Source organism: Alnus glutinosa, chromosome 2 (assembly GCF_958979055.1).
Source record: "Alnus glutinosa chromosome 2, dhAlnGlut1.1, whole genome shotgun sequence".
In the NCBI taxonomy this organism is placed as follows: Eukaryota; Viridiplantae; Streptophyta; class Magnoliopsida; order Fagales; family Betulaceae; genus Alnus; species Alnus glutinosa.
Window position 1 is genome coordinate 38,250,920 of NC_084887.1, and position 22,962 is coordinate 38,273,881.

Here is a 22,962-nt window from a genome sequence, read left to right on the forward strand (position 1 = left end):
CAAAAATGGCACAACACCAAGGCATATTGGGGTGGGACCCAATGTGTAGACACCACCCCAATTTGTTTTGGTGTTGTGTCATTGTTGCGCATTGTGAGTGTTTTGATCATTTCCCATGTAAGTTTTACTTCATATGAAGGGGTGTTGCACTCATATTGTGAGGGCATAGTGCGACAATTAGTCCTCAAAAGATACTCATATCAATATCAAGAAAAAAGACCGGTATACACTTTTTTCCATGTTGCATGTTATTTTTTGCTAAACAATTATAAACCATTCTCTCTCATAACAGTATTAATTAAAGAGACAATTAGTAAAAAAAAAAATTGTACACGAAAATTTATTAAAAAAAAAAAAAAAACCAAAAGATTAACGACAATGGTTATCTCGTAATTTACGTGACAGTTGGGTGCGAGTACAAAAGCTCCGAGTTCTCACTCAAGTGAATCTTATTTTCGAAGCGAGAGTACGCCGAGTCACGCACAGAGCGAAAAACCAAAACACACAAAATGGCGGGAAACGAAGAGTCGAAGCAAATTTCATCTTCACCACCATCGCCATCTACTTCTTCTTCTTCAAGAGCGAAGATGGAGGAACAACAACAATCAGAACCAAAAGGGACTTGCTGGAGAAAGCAAGCGGACCAGAACCTGAAGCGGCTCCACTCGCTTCTCTTCGGCGCCGAGCTCGCGCTCGAGCGGCGCGACCCCTCGGCGGCTCGGATCCTCGGCCTCCGCCTCATCGGCTTCCTCGACTCCCAATCTCGTTCTGACGTCGACGAGGCCTTCATTTACCCCATCCGCCGCGAAGCCGCCTCGAAGGTCGACGCGGCTCGCCGTTCCCTCGTTCCAGAGTCCGATCGGTAACCGATATTCTCTTCTCGTCCTCCATCATTAGCTTGGTTAATCGAATGTGATCGAACTCGTTAAGCTCATGAATATGTGAAATTTTTTTATTAAAGCTTGCTTTACTTCAATACATTTTGTTCCTTGTCAATTGTCATATCTGGTGTTTAAGCTTATAATTGGACTCACTGAGTTTAAGAAGTGTGGATTTGCTTGGAAATTTTTTTGTGATTAGAGCTTGAATTTACGCTGAAGCTAACCTTGTCGTTCTTTCTTTCTCTCTTTTTTTTTTGTTTTGTTTTGTTTTGTTTGAAATTTAATTTTTGTTTATTGATCAATTGTACGCTGGAAACCTAGAAATTACGCTAGGGCATATATTTTCAAGTATGTGGAACTGGTAAGAATTTTTTAGTGTTAGTATAGAAGCCGTGCCAGGTTGATGAGTCGATTCTTAATAGGCCATACGATTTGGTTTCGAAATTTTGAGGATGAATGGTTTTGATGTCGTGTCGGATACTCTTCTTCTTCTTCTTCCTTGTAGTACTTATGCTGATTTTGTCTGTTGTCTTTGTTCAGCCGAGCATTTGAGCAAGCAAAGAAAGCTCCGGGTCGCATTTTTGGAATGGGAGGAGAGATTGACGTTGAGAAGATTAAGCAGTCAAAGTACTTTCGATCTCTTCTTCAGCAGTCTAATGGAAAAGCAGTGAATGATTTGGTATTATTATATTACTGGCAGATTTGAGTTGTTTGTATGTTGATTATAGACTAAAGCATTTAATAGAGTAACCTCTTTGCTTTTAAATTTTTTGCCTTCTATTTGTTTTTCAGGGAGTTCAAATGGAGAGGCGGGACAGGTTGAGTAGCAAAGCTTCGAAAGTTATGACACAAGCGAAGTCGACATCCAACATCACAAGCTTATACAAGAGTTTTTTGAGCTCCAAAAGTAACAATTCTGATGACTGCATTGTTGTGGAAAAGCCTCGCTCCCATAACAACCATGCAAAAGGTCATGGTGTCTTATCTTCTCCAAAATTTGAAGAGGAAGAAAGAGCTTACGGAAATGGTGTAGGGGCAAAACGGGCACACTTGGAAATTTGTAGCCCCAGGATAGATAATGCAAGGTCACCATCTAGCAATGAAGAAGCTAACCCTGATGCTGCTGGCAATGGGTTTGTTACTGCTCGAGCAAAATTGGTATCCATTTTACTGTAGACAACACAGTCCCTGATATGTCTATTGTTGTTAAAAGCAAGCCCCCAAAGAGAAGGATCCTTGTTTAAATGTGCATACAAGGAAAACTTTTTAACACGTGTTTCTCCCAGTTTATATACATATTGTACATGCATGATGTTGCTGGTAGATGCAGTAGGTTTGAGTTCATAGCCTGAAGTAGAAACATCATTATAGTTTATGCATTCTCCATATGTACAGGGAAGTTTGTTTAAAGAGAAAATAGTGAACTTCAGTTTGAGTTATGAGTAGTTCCTCGATAATTTTGCTTTGGAAATATAATTGTACTTGCTAATCTTTCTATAAAAATGATATTATTGGAACCTACATATGTTTCTCTATTGTTTTCCTTGCATTTTGCTTATATGTGGAAATGTTGATCATATTGTCTCTTTGTCACAGGAAATGGATGTGAGGCAAAGGCGGGGGTTGGCAGGATCACCAAGCGCTTCCGTCTCCCCACAAAGTGAAAACAATTTTGCCAGTAGGGGGCATGGTGTGAAATCATATGGTTTTTCACGCCGTGGTGTCCGTGGTAATTTTGTACCCCCTATCAAATCCAGTGGGGGCAATGTTGGGAATGTGACTTCACGAATTGCTGGAAAGTGCGATGATGCATTAGATGACTCAACAAAGAGATGGTAGAGTGGTGTAACCATTATATTATAAATGCAGTCTAAAGTTTATCCTTGTATATTCCCAACATCTTCTTATGCTTTAGGTTCTATAATAAGTTCTTAGTAAGTGGTCTCCAAAAGGTGTTTGAACCATCTCTCTGCGTTTTCACTGGAATAAGTTACAACAAGCCAGTGACTACATGTTCCAAGACAGTTACCCTTATATGGTGGTTTTAGGATCAAGCCCCACCATTTTCTTTCTGATTAATACATATCTAATGTTGGCGTTCTGATCTTTTAATCTGCACCTAAAAGGGTTTTAGCAAGGATATTGGAAGTTGGTGCTTTCCAAGTTTTTTTAGTTGTTTGGTGCAGGGTATTCTGAATTTAATTCTTAGGAGTTAGAGTAATTATGTAAATGTGAATATTGTAGCTGGTTTTGGTTTAGAGTAATTATATACATTGATGTGCTAATGTGTTTTATGTTTTGTCTTTAGTTTGGAGATGCTATGTGGCCCTGATGGTGAGCTTCCAGAAAAATTAAGGAATTTGGAGCCTCGTCTTATTGAACATATCAGTAATGAGATTATGGTCAGGGATCCTAATGTTCGTTGGGACGATATTGGTAAATTTAGATGTTTCAAACTTCATTTGATGTTTCAATTTGATGGCAATTTAATTTGCTCTGTGAGGTTCTTATTTACTCTCATTTCCTGACAATATTGTAGCTGGTTTGGAGCATGCTAAAAAATGTGTGACTGAGATGGTCATATGGCCTCTATTACGTCCTGACATTTTTAAAGGTTGCCGTTCTCCTGGAAGAGGTCTTCTTCTTTTTGGTCCACCTGTAAGTGCTGAATCCAATTAAACAGGTGCATTTTGTAAATGTAAATGGCTTATAATCTATATGAGTGGCTGTCATGTTTTAGGGAACAGGAAAAACAATGATTGGGAAAGCCATAGCTGGAGAGGCAAAAGCAACCTTTTTCTACATATCTGCCAGTTCATTAACAAGCAAGTGGGTATGTGTTATTTGTGTTGACTTTAGCATGGTCATGGTTCAATGAAAAAAAAATTCTGATTTTGTTTTGGGAATATGTCATGATAAACAGAACTTGAGATACATTACTATAATTATAATTAGATTCTTATAGTAATCTTGATTTTCCTTATTTCTGAATTATTTACATAATCAATGTTGAAATCCTTTTCTTTACAGTTGTATTGTCCTTTGTAGAGGATACTTTTTGGATATCTAACATTTTGACTGATGACTGTAGATCGGTGAGGGTGAAAAGCTAGTGAGAGCCCTTTTTGGTGTTGCCTGTTGTCGTCAGCCAGCTGTGATTTTTGTTGATGAAATTGATTCACTTCTTTCTCAGGTAAGGTATATTCTTGCCCTTTAGACAGTCATGAAGTTGTGCTATAAGCCACTCCTATGCATACTACGTTAATTCCCTTGCACAGGCCTGCAAAATCATAAAAGTTCAGTCATGTAGGTGAATAACTTTGGTTAGTTGCTTTTGCTTAATCTTGGACCTTGGAAGGTGCTCCCCATATACATGAAGGTTCATCACATGCAATTTATCAGTATGCACTTCGAGGACTGTACTTATGGTTATCTGAATGACTAGTACAAGTTTATGATTACCTCAATCACTATTCCTTGCTTGTAATTACATTTTGGTGATAAATTTTGTTATGATTGCAGCGTAAGTCAGAAGGTGAACACGAATCAAGTAGACGACTTAAAACACAGTTCCTGATTGAAATGGAAGGCTTCGACAGCGGCAGTGAGCAGATTCTGCTAATAGGTAACTTGTTGAATACCTGAATTCAGTTATCTCATTTTTTAATGCTATTTCTAAATTATGTGAAGGTTTCTTAAAATCTGTAGTTTACATCTGAGAAACTTAGTTTATTTCTGCAAGCTTTAACTTTAATTCAATGTTTCATTTTGTTCTGTTTTGCGGAGTAATTCAATGTTTTATTAGCTTGCTAATATTTTCCTTTTCCAATGGTTATTACTTATTACTGAGCTAATCAAACTATATGAGTTATACAGCCAGCCCCATGGAACCAAGTTTTGGGGCTTAATTGTACCATTTTCAGTTTGGTGGGGGTTAAGTGTAATACCCAGGAAAAATAAAATTAAGGAAAAAAAGGATAATAATCAGAAAGTTGGGAAAAAAAAAAATGGACTTCGTTCGAACAAGAGATGTTCATTTGAACATGATCGGGTGCCACATCAACATACCACGTCTGATGCCACGTATCAAGTCAAATGCCGCGTCAGATGACAGCTTTTCTAATATAGCTAAGAAAATGATCTCATTTTAACAAGACACGTGTCACATGCAAAATTAGCCAAGGTGGAAACTCAACGCTTAGATAGGCTCGTTCGAACAAGATTGGAAAATGTCTATAAATCCCGGTCCTTGGAATGTAAAATCAAAATTCTCATTCCTTTGTCTTCTAACACCTAGAGACAGATTTTAGAAAGTATTTAAACTGAGATAAAGAGAGAGAAGCTTGGAGAGATCTAGAGAGAAGGAAATCTTGAAGAAAGCTCAGAGAGGTAAAAAATCTACCTAACTCTCTCTCCATTCACTTAAGTTTTTATTATGTTCTGCTAATTAAATGTGGATTATGTTATCACATTAGAGTTTATGATGCTTAAATTTCATTAGAATTATTAATAGTAAATAAAGCAGGAAACTAGGATTTTGATTCAAATGAATAAATTTTGATGGTACATTGGGTATTTTGGAATGCATAATCAGTTGATTATGATCATATGATATGGATGAGGAGATTGGCGATGAGAAAATTTGGGTTCGAAATGACTTTTACGATGAAAATTTTGAGACAAGAAATTCTCGTTCGAACAAGACAGGGTTCGTTAAAATGAGATAGTAACAAAATGTCTCGTTTGATGCTCGGTCACAGGCCGTTCAAATGAGACAACCCAAAATCAAAAAATTAGGGTTTTCTCGAGGAAATAGGTTGTTTAGGACTAGATGAAGTGTTAGGATTTCAAAGAAGGAGAATCCTAACTATTGAACATAATGTATTGCAAACGGGTACGTGATACAGAGTAAACGTTAGCAAAGGTTTAAGCAGAACAGGTAAGTAAATCCCTTTACCATGTGTAAGCAAATCATTTAACCATTTGGAATGTTCAATATGTTTTTACATGCATCTGTAAGTAATCTTGTTACCTGCGGTGACAATAATGTTTTATCATGCATAGTTCTAATTGTGGATATGAGCTTGATGATTGAGAACAAGGTTTTTAAAAGAGAACATAGTACAAAGAAAGTTTTAAGAAAACTAGTTTTCAAAGAAACAATTTTATGTAAGTAAGAAAAGTACAAAGGTTTCATAAAGTTAACCAAAGGCAAAAACCCATTTTCGATCGGGGATTATACATTCGAAATTTGAGGTTGAGCAGGGGTAGTGCACTCAACGTGCCCAATTCAAATAGGGTTAATCATTCGACGCCCAAGGTTGAACGGAGTGGTGTGCTTAACAAGCCCAATCTGTATGGGGTTAATCAACGGAGCCCTAGTTTAGCGGGGCGATATGCTCGACCCTTTAGGTTGAATGGGGGAAGACATTCAACTAGCCCAATCCGTATAGGGTCAAACTGTGGAGCCCTAGTTGAGTGGGGTGGTGAGCTCGACCCTTTTGGGTGAATGGGGGAGGACATTCAACACTGCCAGGTTGAACATGGTAGTAAGTTCGACATAGGCCAAGGGACAGGACTAGTTAAGTAACATAATAATTTTCAGTATTCTACTTATATATGAATTGTGATTGGTTTTTTATGCATTATCTGCCCACAAATGATTTGAAAGGATCAGTATGTACATGTGTTGGGAAGTTTTGACAAAAAGAAAGAAGAAAAGTCTCTCATTTTCTGATTCTAGGAAAAAGGATTTGTACACAACAGAGGGAAATTTTAAAGAGGGCTTAAGTACACGCACAATATGTTGCTTGTATTTACTTACTAAATTGTGGACTCACAGTTCCATCTATTCGGGAGTGCCCGACAACTGCTTGGACTTCTATCCATAGGGTTTGAGGTAGACTTAGTATTTTGGTGACCCAGACAAAGATTTGACTAACGACCGATCAAGTTTGGATTAGTTAGCGATGGTATCTTTTGGTTGTATAGAAAGCATTAACAATGTAAATGTAATAGTAGATTGTACATATGAAACAGAGTTGTACGAGATGTGTGAATAAATATAATTAGGGTTTTAGTTAAAGCTTTGGTATTATTCTTACAGTTATAGTTCAATTAATTTTTCGCTACAATTTTAATGTCAAGTCATAGTGGTAGCGCCACATGGAATTTACATATGTAGAGGAAAAACAGAAGAAGAAAAGAAGGTAGGTGAATACATTAAGTATATTTGTTTATGTTCTACAATGCTACTCTTCAAAAGTATTTTCTTTTTGGACTAACTACTCTCTCAGTCTCTCTTTTTGGATAAGGTTGGACTCACTAGTCTCATGTCTCTATTACACTATTTTTTTTTTTATGGCAATTGCACTATCATTTTTACTAATGGTTAATTTTTCCAGGAGCAACAAATCGACCACAAGAACTTGATGAAGCAGCACGGAGGCGGCTTACCAAGAGACTATATATCCCTCTACCTTCATCAGGTGCAATTTATAATTCTCAGCTCTTTTAGTGTTGATTAAAGCTATGGTTTTGTGGCTAACCATCTGACATTGTCAATGAAGAAGCAAGAGCCTGGATTATACATAATCTCCTAAAGAAGGACGGACTGTTCGAGCTTTCAGAGGAGGAAATTGGTACCATTTGCAATATGACTGAAGGTATCTACTCTACTACATACTATACAGGTTAAATTCATTTGGTTCTCTAAGTAGTCTGACTGTTGCTTTGAAGTTTCCAATCTGATTGTGAGGTTTCCTTGCTTGACAATTTTCTTTTACAGGGTATTCGGGGTCGGACATGAAAAACCTAGTGAAGGATGCATCTATGGGTCCACTTAGAGAGGCTCTAACGCAAGGCATAGAAATTACAAAGCTAAAAAAGGATGATATGCGGCCAGTAACCCTTCAGGTAATAAAAAGCACCATGCATAACCCATAAAACGTTTGGTATATTTCTTCTGCCGAGTTGTTTGAGATCCTTTTGCTCATTTCATATAGGACTTCGAGAATGCATTGCAAGAGGTAAGGCCCTCAGTTTCCTTGAATGAACTTGGTACATATGATGAATGGAACAAGCAATTTGGAAGCTTATCACTCTAGCGTGAGTTTGATTAAAATGCAATGGGGAAAGAAGTTTGCAGCTTTTAAGCAGGCAGTTGGTGTTACCAAATCAATATCCATTGACCTGTATCTTGAGATGTGGGATCTGATCAATTCACATAACAGTTTACTTTATCACAATAATGGTCCTAATTTTACTTGATTGCACGACCAACGAAGTGGGATATTAGTTTAGTCAGATACTAGTTTCTCGTTAATTTAATTTAGCGGTTTGCCGACTCCTAACTACTAACTACTAATTAATATTAATATTAATATTATGTCTACTCTCCCCACCCCACTCCTTTCTTTCCCCCTAATTAAAGAACCATAACATGTGAAGTAAATTAAGTAAACGTTTCAAACACGCCTGTTCAATATTCTGACCGATATAGAATAAATTAAATACTGCTCATGCCTTCACAAGCACATGTGCACCAATTTGAATGGCGCTCGTAATTTTGGATTATATTGGATATCCATGATTGATGATACACAAAGAGCACTAAATGGTTGTGGTACGTATTAATCTCCCTTGTATTTATAATACAAATGAGGTAGATCTGAGTGGCATGTTACAGCCCAACAAATCTTAAGTCATAACCGTTGACTTTTACTAATTTATTTGTTTATTTTTTGTATGGACAATTTAGTGAGTTTCCTCAGTTTACCCGATCAGTTAGCCCGTCTCTTGCGAACCAAAACCTTTAACCCGCCAGCCATGTGAGCCGTCAGGAGTGGTACAAAGACCGGCGTGTCCGAACCGGTTGGTCTAATTTCGAACCGCCTAAGAATGGAAGCCACAACATACCTCATCTGAACCAAAGCCATCTCCTTGCCGAGACACACCCTTGGGCCGGCCTGAAAAATTGGGAATTTGTAGGAGCATACCTTCTTCAGTGCCCCTCTCTCCTTGTCCGGCTCGAGAAACCATCTGTCCGGTTTGAACTCAAACCGGTCCTTGCCCCACAATGCTTCCATTCTCCCCATCCCGTAAGGGAAGTAAGTCAACCTATCTCCTGCCCTGACAGGAGTACCATCTGGCAATAAGTCGTCGGCTATAGCATGCTTGGAGTCCCAAGCTACAGGTGGGTAGAGCCTCATGGACTCATAAAGGCATGCTTTCAACAATCTCAACTCCTCGAGTGATTCATACTCCAACTTTTCCCCTCCAACAAATTCTATCTCCTTCACCACCTCTTGCTCTATATTGGGATGACAGGAAAGCAACCAGAAGAGCCATGTCATTGCTGCTGAAGTTGTGTCCTTCCCTGCCATAATGAAGTTTATCACCATGTCTCTTATAACATCATCTTCATGGCGGCCGGCTGATAGTAGCCGAGATAGGAGATCTGATTCACTGCAAACCTCACCTTGTTCGATCTTTTTCTTTCTATTATGAATTATTCCTGTGACATAGGCATGAACTTCTTCAACAGCATCCTTTAGTCTTCGCTCAGATCCCACCCCAAGCCATCTTTTCATCTTCCAAACAAAGAAAAGAGGTGCAGCTCCTCGCCTTGCACTTACCTCTGACGCCACGTCGAAAGCTTTCGCAAGGGGTGAACTGGGTAGGGAAGGATCCAAGCAAAACTCATCAATCCCCAAGGAAACCTTGCAAATCAAATTGAACGCAAATCGCCTTAGCAACTCCTGCAAGTCAACCACTTCGTCCTTCCTGGAAGCCAGGGCCTCTAGAACTGGCAACAACTGCTTTCCCACTTCTTCCTCCAATGCATTCATGACAAACTCTCGAAGGGACCTCGCGCTGAACTCGTGGATGGCCAACTTCCGCTGGGTGCGCCATAGCTCTCCATCCACATTGAATATACCACAGCCAAGAAAATCCCCAAGGATTTCAGTGAAGAGCTTGCCTTTGGGGAAGTTGTTAAAGTTGGTCTTGAGCATGTACTCTACGTTATCTGGATTTGCTGTGACTATGGTCCGCGGTGCACCAAACCGGTGTACCACGATTGTGTTGGTTGCTGACTCCCTCAGCAGTTCTGTATACCAATCCAGTAGATGGTTGCGATTCCTGTAGAAGGAAATCAAGCATCCAATGATAGGGTACGTTGTCGGGCCATAGCCGGAAAGTTTTCCAACCCGCCGGAATTCACGTAAAATTACGTGAAGAAGGTAGAGAACAATGGGTAACAACATGATAACCGTTAGGGGCTTCAGTATACAGAGAGACATGAAGACTCCCATGTTAGCATGGAAATAACTGAAAATAAGGGTGTGAAATCGAATGATGCGTTTTTATGCTTTTGGACTGTGTATACTTAATTGCTGGTGACCCTTTTTCTAAGTCCAAAAGTCATTTGTGGGATTGTGAAAATTAAATATTTAGATATTCCAAATGAAAGATTCAATTTCTCAATTTTCTATTCATCTGTTCAAGTTTTATGCGTCTTCAATTAATAAGACTAATGATATGTGCAATTGAATTGAGACTAGTCGGTACTTATCTATAGCCCAATTATGGAAGGAACATGCTACTCTAGACTCTAGCATCTTGTTGTAAGTTTTTCCCACGTGAAGGGTACGGTACGTTGCTACTTCTAGAAAATGCTAAAAGTCTTGAATTACTAAACTTCATACTCTTGGTATGATTATCATACAACTTTGACTATATAACGATGTGACAGTAAAATTTAATTATTTAATTAATATTTATAAAATAAATAAATAAATTAAAGATTAATATTTATTGTTAAATTATTCAATTGCATGGCAATTATATAGAATTTTATTTATGCTCCGTTTGTTTCGGCTTAAAATGATTTTCGTTGTAAAATATTTTTTGGGAAGTCGTTTTATAAGAAAATATTTTATGCTGAAAACATTTTTCGGTGTTTGGTGTGTACGAAAAATCACAAATATTTTTTTAAAAAAAATTTTATTCAATTATATTAACTTATAAAAATCAATTTTTATTCACAACATAAAAATATTAATGTAAAATAATATAAAAAAAAAAAAACTAAAAAAAATCATGTTTAACTAAGATATTCACATTAACTAACAATAATCATATATTTTGAGAATTCAGATTATTTTAAAAAATTATTTTTAAAGTGGCCGGAATCTGTCCATTTGTGCTGGATTTTGAATTCTAGCCGTTTTGGCATGATCCCGGCCAGATGGCAGGGATCTGACCATTCTGGCTAGATTCCGGCTAGTTTGGGCGGAATCTGGCACAGCATTGTCGGATTCCGACGACAGTGGCCAGACGTCGCCGGATTCCAACAAAAATTTCCAGATCTCGGCACCGACAGGATTTTGATCAATGCAGGAATCTGGCTTGTTGGAATCCGGTGATGGTTGCCAGATTCCGGCGATGGTCGACTGTGTCGTTTAAAAGAGGATCGACTGCTTTTGCCATCTGGGGAAAATGATTTACACTTTTTAAAAGTGTGAATCATTTTTTGAAATTTACTAAGTAGTTTTTGTCAAACAGAAATTATTTTTGGATTAACTATTATTGTCGCCCCTACCAAATCTCAAAAAATGCAAAAATTATTTTTCAAAATTCATTTTACGTCAAAACAAACTGAACATAAATTACATTGCACCGCTCCAAAATGTTGGGTTTCTTTTACCTTTAACACTGTTAGAGTACTACTCTATTGTCGTACACTCGCACTACAATTAGTGGAAAACAGGGGCGGAGCTACCCCTAGAGGCTAGGGGTTTCGCCCCAAAAAAAAAAAAAAATTCCTAAAAAAAAATATATATTTAATTTTATTCCTAAATTTTGTTATTTTTATAGTTTTGGCCCCTCTAATTTTTTTTTTTCAATTTGGCCCCCACAAATCCTAAATCCTAGCTCCGCCCCTGGTGGAAAAGGAATCCACCATGCACATGTAGAGGACCTAGGGCTTAGTTTTTATTTATTTACTCTCTTTTTTATGAGATACAAAATGAAGGAGGGGAAGGGTAAAGATTAAGACATGGTAGTAAAAATTATCATTAAATATTATAAGTATTTTTACTTATTATTTTATTTAATGATAATTTTTAGCGTCATATTTTCCCGATGCAAGGTCGGGATCTTTTTTTTTTTTTTTGAAATAATAAGCTCAGGGCTCCTTGCATTAAAAACCAACAGGCCCGAGGGCACATTCCAATGAGTAGAAATACAAACGCGTGCTACCCACTAAGTCAAAAAAACTGACTTTGGTGCTGCCTACAAAGAAACAAATATTACAAGATCAGGCATTTGAGTCATTCTCTACTTTTAAGCACCATTTCTAAATATAAGAAAGCTGATCCGGGCAAAACAAGCCATAAAACAGACCAGTAATATCTAAAAATTCATAAACAGACTTAAAGAGATAAAAATTATACAAGGAGCACAAACAATAAACAAATAAACACACAGAAACAACAAAACAAGCCGTCGTTTGAAAATCCTCGCCTGTGCGGGCGTGTGATGTACATGAATACCACCCTAATGACAGCCAACTGCCGAAAACCATCCCCACCACCGGCAAAGACCAAGAAAAGAGGCTTGTGACCCACATGTGCAGAAACAGAGAACGGTGAACCTTGGCACGAGTAGGTCACGCGCCGACCACTGGCGACCCACATGGCCGTGGCTGAAAGCGAAAGGACCGAAGAACGGCAACGAACTCCACTAAGAGGTGCGTGTCCCAAGAAGCATAGCGGATGAGCGCAGATCTAGCAACAAAAATAGAGATGATAGTGAAGGTCAGCCAAAAAATCTCACCCCAAAAGAACAATTCTTGCTTGCCATTCCTGCCAGAAAAAAACACAACCCAAATACAAAACAAATACTCCCTACTGGTTCTACAAACCAGAGAGGACTACCACTCCATAACCCTAAAGGTTAGGAGACAAAACATCCCTAAATTTAGCTATGGGAAAAAAATAAAAGACCTTCTAAACGTCACAAAAAACACAGTGGGAGGAGAGAGAGGTGTGAAACCTCCCTCCCCCACGCCAGTGACCTCATCTCTACTTTCTTTCCCTATCACGTTAAGTACACTAAATAATCTATAACCAGAACAACTTGGGTTAATAGGCAAAGTGCCCAAGGCTTGGCTGATAACTAAAGCCTATATCATCTAGTGGAGCCTAGAAGAAAGTTATTTAGTAGGCCTCCAATGTTTCAATCAAATATAAGGGTAATTGCATTATCGATTCTTGTAGTTGGCCTAAATTATGAATTATTTCTTATAGTATAAAAAGTTCATAAAGGGTATTTATAGTAAACTATAATTACGAATCATTCTCTGAATCAATTTTTCGTCTACCAAATTAACAAATTCAGTTAGTTTGTTATGTCATACTCAATAAAAAATCAACACGTATCCATTACAATAAAAATATATATATATTAAAAATATTAATAAATAAAACTTAAAATTTATTTTTTAAAAAAAAAAAGAAAAAAAAATAATGAAGAGGTGGCTGCCGCCTGCCGGTTCTAGTGGCAGGAGGTGGCCGTGAGCCACACCCCTTCACTATTTTTTTTTTAAAAAAATAATTTTTAAGTTTTATTTATTTATATTTTAATATTTTTTTTATTGTAATTGACACGTGTCAATTTTCTATTGCGTATAACGTGACAAACTAACGGAATTAGTTAACTTGGTGAACAAAAAATGGGTTCAATAAGTTATTTGAAATTATTATTTATCACAAAAACCCTCCATAAACTTTTTTATACCATAAAAAATAATTTATAATTTAAGTCGACCCTAAAAACTAACTGTGCAATTATCACTAAAATCTCCTTCAACTCAAAAAGACCGGTGTCTCTCGATGTGCACAATCTTCCGATCAATCACAGTCAGACCGCAATGACCGCATCAATTTCTTTTCCTTTGTTTCTGTGGCCGACCCCACGTTGAGGCCTACGTCACTCAATAACACAAAACGTGACCAATTTCACCGGAATATTGTAATTTATAAAGATAAAAAGGAAAATGTGTAATGGACCATTTGTCTCCCATGTGCGCACCACTAAATGTCGTTACAATTATTTCACTTTTGTGAGTAACGTTTTATTAAATCAATATTTATCTATATAAATGGGTCAAATTATGGTTAACCTATATAATATAATACTTATATGTCGACAAACGACATTTAAGATTGTCAATTTCTTACACGATTCTCGAACCTGATACAAAATTAACAAGTTATAGTTGAAGGATATGACTCATTTAATTAAATGAATCGGCTTAAGATTGACCTATATAGCCTTAAACTAATACGATCCGAATCCGACATGCAGACACGAATTGTCATCCTTACCAATAAGAAATTGTGTACTTAAACATTTATTAATATTTTAATACTTCTCCTCACGTATAGGTTTCAACTCTCTCTCAATGAGTTAGACTTAAAACATAAAATATTTAATTAAAATAAAGGATAAACAGTAGATGATTGATATGATAACAATTTTTTTTTTTTTCCGAGTGGAATCAAGGTTGGAATCTAGGGTCCAAACCGGCTCTCCCACAGAAATCTTAAGCCACAGGACAAACCCTGCTGGTGTTTTTAGTGGGTCATTTCCAGCATGTGCAAGATTATTGAAGTGTACGTGGAGAGGCAGACAGGCAGAGGTGCTTGAGAGTACCGATAGAAAGCGACGGCAATAAATAAATCATTGATCATATCTACTGCTAATAAAGTAATAAGGGTGGTGGAAACTCGTTTGCAAGTTGGAAAAGAACGGTTGGACATAATTGATTAACCAAAAGGATCAGCATGCCATTGATCTTTTTTGAGAAACTTCTCTTGGTTCACAAACAAAGTCAATATTTCATCTAATAAAATACTGTCTCCCCATTGCCCCATTGGGAAGAGATTGGATAAAGGCATTTTTCTTCTAGATCAAAACCCACAACATACAGAAATTAATGTCACTCAACCCAAGATTACCATTCAAAGTGCTATTTTTATCACAATTTTTTACAAACTGACGTGCATTATAGTCATCGTTTTTGTAAATTTGTCACGGCAAAATTATTGGAGGATCCCACCACGCACGGTACTTCTATGGAATTTGACCTATCATGACCGTTCAAAGCAACATTAAACGGTTCAGATCGTGCAGTATGCCATTAGAAAATAAACACAAATCTTTCTTTCTTTCTTTCTTTCTTTCTTTTTTTTTTTTTTTTTTTTTTTTTTGGGGTGGGGGGGAAATACTCTGAAGTCTGAACCCCATGGAAAGAAGCCCCCACCTCGATTGGATTGGTCTTTTCATGAAAATGGCCTACCTTGTCAGGCACAACACTTGGGGCCCTGTTTGAATCATGTAATTAAGCCAGCCATTTGGGCCTGCAAAGGTCATGACTGCCAGCAAATAAAAAGCAAGGTTGATGACGTTCGATTTGAAGGTGGTCATTTCTGCTTTGCTAAATCAAGATATTTCGGTTCATCTCAGAAGCTCTCCATCTCCTCAACTCCATCTCAGATTGGTCCTTTCAGATCGATTATTTATTTATTTATTTTTTTGGTGTTTGGCCTTGTAAATACTCTTCACTGTGTTGGTGTTTTGTCGACTTGGTGCGGACCAATCGTTGGCTTTGTCATAGGGCCGTGAAATTTTTGATTCATTTGGAATTAAAAATACACCCATTCCCTCGCTAGTGTTATGAATTTCGGCATAGTTTTAACAACTTCGGGTTCATTGTTGGGGCACCCACTCCTCTCTTTTATAACCCTACTCTTGTTGAATGAATGTGGTATTTAAAAAAAAAGAAAAGAAGAAAAAAAAATATTGAAAAAAACATACTAAATAGCATCAAAATACAGAAATTATTATTTGTGTACATCGCATAAGAAAAACAAACACGGTCAATTTAACCAAGAGAAAGCATTTTATTTGATAATGTTTGATCTTTGGTCTACATATTTGAGTGACCAACTCGAACTTGAACTCGATGCCATGAGGTGTTCAGTATCCCTCTCAAGTTCCAAATGTCTTCCACCCTTTCGGGTTGGACATTGGCTGCTATATCCACCTGCCAATCAATGAAAAGAGAAACACAGACAAGTGCAAACCATAAGCAAAATATGAGAGCATGGAATTGCAGCTCATTTAGAATGTGCAGGTTTTTTCTCAACTATGATGAGTCAACCCATTTGTAAACCAGCAGGTGAGCAGGATGAGGGGACGTTCCAAAATTCAAACACTTATGGTTTGAAAAAGTGTTCTGACATGGTGAAAAACTGTTTTGTGTTTTGAGTTTTTTTGTTAATGTACGTCTTAAGAACAAAAGACAAAAAACAAAAAGTTTAACGAACATGGTCACGTCCAAAACAGAAATAATTTGTCTCAGAACTTCATGTTTTTATCTTTTCATGCACATACGGTTTATAGACAAGCATAAAATGAACTGAAAAATTTAAGATAATCAGCTTTAATAATTTATAAGTTGATACTAAACCAAGGACAAAAAACATAGCAGTTTCACAGTCAATCAAAACTAGTAATATTATTATCAGAAGAAACCCAACATACCGCTTTTGCAACAATCTCTGTGCTATGCGTGACATCGATGGTGGCCTCAAAAAGCACCCATGCCCACTTGTCACTGCTTATATCATCTGTGATGTATGGGATGCCAGTCTTTTGGTATCTGGAGGCTTCCATCCAGGTTTTGCCACCGTCAACAGACAGATCTACCCTCTCAATGCCACGGCCACCTCCTGATGCTGCATATCCACTAACTTTTATCTGCAAAATATAAATGATCTAAGAGGATCCAACTCATTTGATTGATAAGTAAAATTCAAACATAAATATGATGACACAAAAGCACATGGTAGAAAAGATCTCCTCAGCAGTCAGCGCCTACCCATATACGCAGAAAAGTTCCAATTCAAATATTAAATATGATGTAGAAGAGTTTGGGTGTATAAAGAAGGGTTGTACTGCCTTAGACAGTTGAAAAGAACCATACATCATCATCATCACTTCATAATAAGAAAGAATAACTTGGGATAATTGATGGTAAAGACTAAACTTTATATATGTAAACGAGCATATAAAATGTGTAATTGCAAATAGAACTAACCTTTCCAGGCTTTATTGCAGTCACATCCTCTAAAGAACATATTACACTCTGTCAATCACCAAACCAAAATGTTAGTAGGCATTAATGGTCACACACAAATGGAGGTAAAAAAAGAGAGGCTATATCCAATGTTTAATACTTTAATCTGGCAAAAAAGGAGTTTTCTTCTATATGTTATTAATAAGGTGAAAGTTACACTTAACCAACCTTGACATTAGCTGTATATGACAGTATATTAACATTAAATTAGAACAGCTTATCTCAGATCCTACTTGCAATTAAGAAATCAAAGCAATGCTTCTCTCATTATAAAATAAGTGATATTCAACAAAAGAAGCATTTAAGTAATATAGAAAAAAATAAGTCGCATTTTGAAATTACCTGAACAGGGAAATCCATTTGTGCTCTCCTGGTTGACCAATTAATGTTGTCCCAATCGACTGAAGGTGGAAACATTTTGTAGTCTTTTTGCATAAAGAATCCCTGCAAGGAGTGTAAACTTGAACATACAAATGTATGAACGAAGAATTAGAACATATTCAAATAAAGATGAAAATGTATTTCCAACCTGGCATTCCTCTGTAATTACACTTATAGAATCTAGCCATTTAACAGAACGGGCTCCAATAACACCCGGGACAATCACGCGCAATGGATACCCATGATCCCTATTAAGAGTCTTTGGTTGATAACAAGAAAGTAAACCAACATGAGAACAACTGACTAATACATCATGTTCCAAAAAACTGAATTACTGGAAGAAATATAGGGCAGACGGTAACGGAAGATGTTCAAAAATGTAATACAGAAATAAGCATATGGATAATATCTAAAAGATACAAGATAAACCGATATGCAACACATACGTTTACAAGATACACAGAAATCTATTCAGATACATCCTGTTCTTTCTTCTTTTGTTTGATAAGTAGAGAAATATTATAATTTACAAGTGACTGACTACAAGATCTTAAGACACTAACAAACAAAACATGGATAAATTAATGCTGAGCTCATAAAACAGATTTTGCTATCAAACAAAATCTGATAGGTTGTGTGGTTTCCGTTGGCCATTCCTCGACATGCTTTCATGTTATGGCTTGTGTTTAGGAATACTCTTGCTACCAAAGACCCGATGTGTGGCTGGGGATTTACTAGAAACCCCTTATGTCGGTTTTGTTATGACTGCCAGGAATCTATTGATCATTTGTTCTTCCATTGTAGTTTCTGTTGAAGGGTTTGGCGTCATTTGATGGCTGTTTTTTTTTTCTTCTTAATTGCCTTTCTTGTATACCCCCTGTGTACTTGATTGTGCTTTGCGTTTTTTAATAAAACCTCTCTTACTTATCAAAAAAAAGTCTGCAGAAAATACTTTGTAAACTTTGTTTGGCAGCTGCTGTATACCATATTTGGAGGTTGAGAAATGACCTTTGCTATGGTAATACTCCTTTGACCGAAGAGGCCCTCGTTGATCGTATTAAAGGGGAGGTAAGGACTCGGGTTATGTCCTGTAAGAAGCTGAAGAATTCCTCTGGTAGGCTATCAAAGCAATGGCGTTTGTAATCCCTGTTTGGCTGTTTTCGTTTGTTTGCTGATTTTGTTTTCTGTTGGTTGGCGTTCGGTTTAGCATAGCTTTGAGCTGTTTTGTTTTGGTTCGGTTGTAAGCTCTTGATGGGCGTTGAGTGTTGTTTCCTTGTTTGTGGGGTGTATCTAGTGTTTACTGGAGTGATGTACTCTGTTGAGTTTGGTTTATAAATGCATTGATTCATCCAAAAAAAAAAAAAACAGATTTTGCTAGGTTGAGAAACTGGGATAAGCATAGGGAGCACAGGTAGAAATTTAATTAAAACAATCAAAAAATAAAAACAGAGGCAACAAACCAGGAACACTCAATTAGTTGAATACAAAGAAAAGTTGACTGATTTACAAAGATGGTTGTTTACGAATTGATAAGCACAACAGTTGACTCCTCAATGAAACACTTACCTCTCCATTCATCTCATAAGCAAGTAAAACATCTGCGTCAGGGTTTGTGGCCTGACTTAGTGGAATTGATGCTTTGTAAGGGCCTCCATTTTCTTCCTAAAGTTTTTCATTATTCAGAAGCATTACAGCAGTTAAGTTCCCCCCATAAAACTTAACATTTCAAATTTCTCCACCAGAGCAAAGGGCCACAAAACAGAAATATTTAGAATAATATTAAAAAGGCCAACTTTGTTACCTTACATTTATCAATGCTTACAAATTCAACATGTTTTCCACCTGATTGAGTGGAACTTGTCAACTTAGATATTCCAACAAGTTCAAGAACATCAGCCAACTTGGCACCACCCCAGACAGCTGAAAAGAACTTAAGGAATGTTAAAAAGTCATAATTATTTAACTAAAACATCTTTGGTAGTAGCTGACATATAATTAAATATCATTCAGATTCTCCGTAGATGTGAACTATGAACTATAAGTACAAAAATATACTTTTGATAAGCCGATACTCAGCCAATAGATCCATGTTTAAGCTAGAATGAAACCTATGTCAGCCTCGAGTCTTTCTAATCCCAAGGAAAATTTTACATATCACAAAGCATGAAGAAATTAAGAAAGATAATTAAGTGAAGGACTGAGATATGATTTCAATTATATCTCTTTTGAAGCAAAAATGCAAACTCTTGATCCAAAACATAATTCTCTTCTACTAAACGTTTAAATTTTCAATTCAGCAAAAAGTTATTTTAATTTTCAATAGATTATCAAGTATTATTCCATTTGGGATTTTATGGCCATTTGTATCGCAACAATTAGCTAAATTGAGAACTTAGCTGTATTAATTTGCAAGAAATACATGTTTAACATAGCCTAAATGAAACCACATAGTGAAGAATCCAGTAGAGCATCCAAAAAATACTTGGGCTCAAATTAAATTAATCCTGCAGCATCAATGTATCCTCTAATGTGCCAAGACATCTTTGGGATTAATACCCCTTTTTTGGTGTGCATTTGTGTGGGTGGGTGGGTGGGTGGGTGAAGGGGGGGGGGGGGGGGGGGGGGGTTTCCCTCCGTTGTACCCATCACACGCCAATATCAAAAGAAACAGTGTGCATCCACAATGGAGAAAACAAACCGTTTCCTATGGCGGAAACATCCCAGCCGACTCCCTTCACTTTTCTGGTGTTACTCATAGCAGTCCTTCTATTACCTGCACACTGAGTAACCCACAAAAGCCAAATCAATGAGGTCTTAGCATATTCAAGAACATAGCCAAGTTTCTCTATGCTACAACTTGAGGCAAGAGGTTCCATCTGACTCAAACACAATAAAGGCCAACAGGCCCAACAGCATATGTATAACAGAATATACCTGTAAAGTGGCAGTGACATTATACTTTGGAAGCATCCTGTTACATATAATAACAATGTACATTACTTGCTCAAGCACCTTTGTAATGCATGCTAACTTAAACATTAATATTGCCCACTTTCTTCAGAAAATATCAGAACAAGTATTACTGACACAACAACAGAGATTAAACAAATACATCAAAGTGATAATATGGATTCTAGTACAGAACGTTGAAACATTAAAATGTGATTTCCCCCATCCCAGCACTCACCTGATATCTTTCATAAACAGCTCCTTAGGATTTTCTACCAACCCAGAGATAGAAACACAATATCTGCTCTGCCAAACAGGTTCTCAAATCAGTTAACTTTGAATGTCTTATATACGTGGAGAGAAGGAACTAGGAAAGAAAAGGCCACCTTTCTATGTCATCAACTATTGGGATTGGGCCATGATTTCTCTTGTAGAATAAATCCACCGGAGTCACATAAGAGGAAACCAAGGCCGAACGGGGTGGCTCAGCATTGAAGGGTTCCTGTACCAGAGACATTGGGAAATGAAGATTACTCGTTGGACTCAAAGCTGGTCAAAAGAGAAACATTAGCATATATATGCAGGTACAAAATTGCAATTTGTGGAAAGAACAACTTGCGTCCATTCACTATATTGGCCATATCTTCCAGGAAATATCTTATAATTCATATTTTCAGTCATTCTTAACTTCTTTTAGGATGAATAAATACTTGAAGCGGTTGCATAGCCCAAAATGACCCACATCTCAAAATATACTCCAAATGTAAATATGCAATAAAACTGGATATCTCTTGGAGGAGGTATTGGCATATACAACTCAACACAAATGAGCCCTTATGCAGCAAACGACCATAAGGACTTCGAAGCAAAGGCACCCCATCAAAACTGACAAGCAAGTTCCACCAATTCCCAAATTACCGTCCCATAGGACAAAGGAAAGATTTTTAGATAGAACCCATATAAAACAAAGTTTACCACTTTATTCAATTCCAGAAATTTCCCTTAATGTGTATATGTGAGACTGTGAGTGTATATGCAAGCTTTGAAGATTATCACCCTATTCCCAGATCAAAAATCCAAACTGTAGCCGGAAAAAATAAGAGGAGGAACAAATATTAACATATAATAGAAATGGCTGGCTTGCCTTGGCGTTGATTTTGAGGCATGGGTGACGAGGTGGTTCCTGTGAGTAATCTGAGGGCCCTCTCACTCCCGGCATTTCTCTTGGCTCTCCCTTTCCTTTCTTCGAAGCCTCACAAGTCACAAATGGGCTCTCTCTTCATCTGCGCAAACAACGACCGTGAGATTCCCAGACCACAATTTCCTTTTATATGGCAAGGTGGGTCCCTGAATTCTACGCAGTGGAGACTGGGGAAATGATATATTCTACCGTCCCCCCAGCATGCTGTTTTAATAAAAAAAATAATTTTTTTTAATGAAAAAGCAACTTCATTAAAAAAATTCATTTTTAATGAAAAGGAGCGGGCAGGGGGTTGCCCCTGCGGGCCCTGCCTATCATTGCTCGTGGAGACTGACGGTGATTAGCTTGTCGCTCGTAAAATCCCACGTTGATCTTTTTGTTCTGGAATGTTTTGGATTGGAGCGGCCAAATTGATCTCATCGAAGACCGTGGAATGTAGCTGAGTGGGATACTACGGAAACATCGGCGCCGTTGGTTTTCTTTTTTCTCCCACAGTTTTAAAAAATTATTTTAAAATATTTTTGTTTTAACAAAAATAAAATAACCTTCAAAATTTTGTTTTATTGTATTTAATAATATGGTGTTAAGTTGTTTATAAAATTATAAATAACGTGATAACATGTAAATTATATGACAATATATATATCATTATCTACTTAGAGAAATATATATATATATACACCATTATATTTGTAAAATATAATTTAGACATTAAAATAATTTTTTTTTCTATTTCACTTAATCTATTTCAACCAATGCTATTATAGGCTTAGTTTGTTAAAGCCTTTTATTCTCCCTTTTTTTTAAAAATAAAAAATAAAAATAAAAATGTTAACAAACAACTAAAAAAATAAATCACTTACAAAACATTTTAAAATTACTTTCACTTTTATTTCACATTAAAATATATTTTTAAATAAATAACAAAAAACCGCCATATAAAAAACATTAACAAGTGGAACGGTTTATGCTATCTTTTCATGTTGATAAAACTCATTTTTTGTAATTATTTTTCCTTTAAGATAATTATTTGAATAATAAGTACAAAACTTACAAATAAATAAAATATTGATGGGAGAAAAAGGATTCCAAAAACTCATTTATCATATTTTATATATCAAACCAAAACAATATATCCAATCGAGGATTTGCTCTTATCTTTGTGCTAAATAACATGAAAAGCTATTCATCATAAAAATAAAAAAATAAAAAAAATGAAAAGCTAAAATAAAAATAATTGTCTCCTCTTATCTTTGGTCTTTGCCTTGCCAATATTTTTGAAAATAAACTCCAATAGTATTATTTTAGGAAATAATTTTTTATTTTTTTTAAAACAAAACTAA

At 36.6% G+C, this 22,962-nt stretch overlaps 3 protein-coding genes across 4 annotated transcripts; 1 reads left to right on the plus strand and 2 right to left on the minus strand.

Moving 5' to 3' along the window:
* The first annotated feature begins 475 nt into the window (after positions 1-475).
* LOC133861408 (ATPase family AAA domain-containing protein FIGL1) lies at positions 476-8,177 on the plus strand. The gene is made up of 13 exons (XM_062297195.1): positions 476-862; positions 1,422-1,560; positions 1,674-2,039; positions 2,478-2,716; positions 3,190-3,317; positions 3,421-3,539; positions 3,622-3,714; positions 3,973-4,074; positions 4,404-4,506; positions 7,286-7,369; positions 7,451-7,546; positions 7,669-7,796; positions 7,886-8,177. The coding sequence occupies exons 1-13, from the start codon at positions 510-512 to the stop codon at positions 7,985-7,987; spliced, it is 2,052 nt and encodes a 683-aa protein (XP_062153179.1). The 5' UTR covers positions 476-509; the 3' UTR covers positions 7,988-8,177.
* Positions 8,178-8,434: 257 nt separating this feature from the next.
* Positions 8,435-10,273, minus strand: LOC133860019 (cytochrome P450 94B3-like). The gene has a single exon (XM_062295645.1). It carries the CDS (start codon positions 10,193-10,195, stop codon positions 8,663-8,665), a length of 1,533 nt encoding a protein of 510 aa, XP_062151629.1. The 5' UTR covers positions 10,196-10,273; the 3' UTR covers positions 8,435-8,662.
* A 5,474-nt stretch (positions 10,274-15,747) lies between these two features.
* On the minus strand, positions 15,748-21,754 carry LOC133860021 (sulfite oxidase). Of its 2 annotated transcripts, none has more exons than XM_062295646.1 (12): positions 21,563-21,754; positions 20,805-20,920; positions 20,657-20,719; positions 20,404-20,524; positions 20,168-20,249; positions 19,271-19,389; positions 19,036-19,131; positions 17,618-17,728; positions 17,431-17,532; positions 17,050-17,097; positions 16,494-16,709; positions 15,748-15,993 (listed from the first exon to the last, which is right to left on the minus strand). In XM_062295646.1, exons 1-12 carry the CDS (start codon positions 21,635-21,637, stop codon positions 15,877-15,879), a joined length of 1,266 nt encoding a protein of 421 aa, XP_062151630.1. In that variant the 5' UTR covers positions 21,638-21,754; the 3' UTR covers positions 15,748-15,876. The 2 variants fall into 2 exon arrangements, with proteins under 2 accessions (XP_062151630.1, XP_062151631.1); XM_062295647.1 differs by having other exon boundaries at positions 20,404-20,440; positions 21,563-21,748.
* Between the last annotated feature and the right edge of the window lie 1,208 nt (positions 21,755-22,962).

What these genes read in the sequence shown, in the direction of transcription:
- LOC133861408 (XM_062297195.1), top strand. Translation starts at nt 510, where the DNA reads ATGGCGGGAAACGAAGAGTCGAAGCAAATTTCATCTTCACCACCATCG. An exon ending in TTGATTCACTTCTTTCTCAG is followed by an intron (nt 4,075 to 4,403) that starts GTAAGGTATATT and finishes TTATGATTGCAG; the next exon opens with CGTAAGTCAGAAGGTGAACA. An exon ending in TGAGCAGATTCTGCTAATAG is followed by an intron (nt 4,507 to 7,285) that starts GTAACTTGTTGA and finishes TAATTTTTCCAG; the next exon opens with GAGCAACAAATCGACCACAA.
- LOC133860019 (XM_062295645.1), bottom strand. Translation starts at nt 10,195, where the DNA reads ATGGGAGTCTTCATGTCTCTCTGTATACTGAAGCCCCTAACGGTTATC.
- LOC133860021 (XM_062295646.1), bottom strand. Translation starts at nt 21,637, where the DNA reads ATGCCGGGAGTGAGAGGGCCCTCAGATTACTCACAGGAACCACCTCGT. An exon ending in CTGTTTATGAAAGATATCAG is followed by an intron (nt 20,525 to 20,656) that starts GTGAGTGCTGGG and finishes TATTTTCTGAAG; the next exon opens with AAAGTGGGCAATATTAATGT. An exon ending in CTTATGAGATGAATGGAGAG is followed by an intron (nt 17,729 to 19,035) that starts GTAAGTGTTTCA and finishes TATCAACCAAAG; the next exon opens with ACTCTTAATAGGGATCATGG.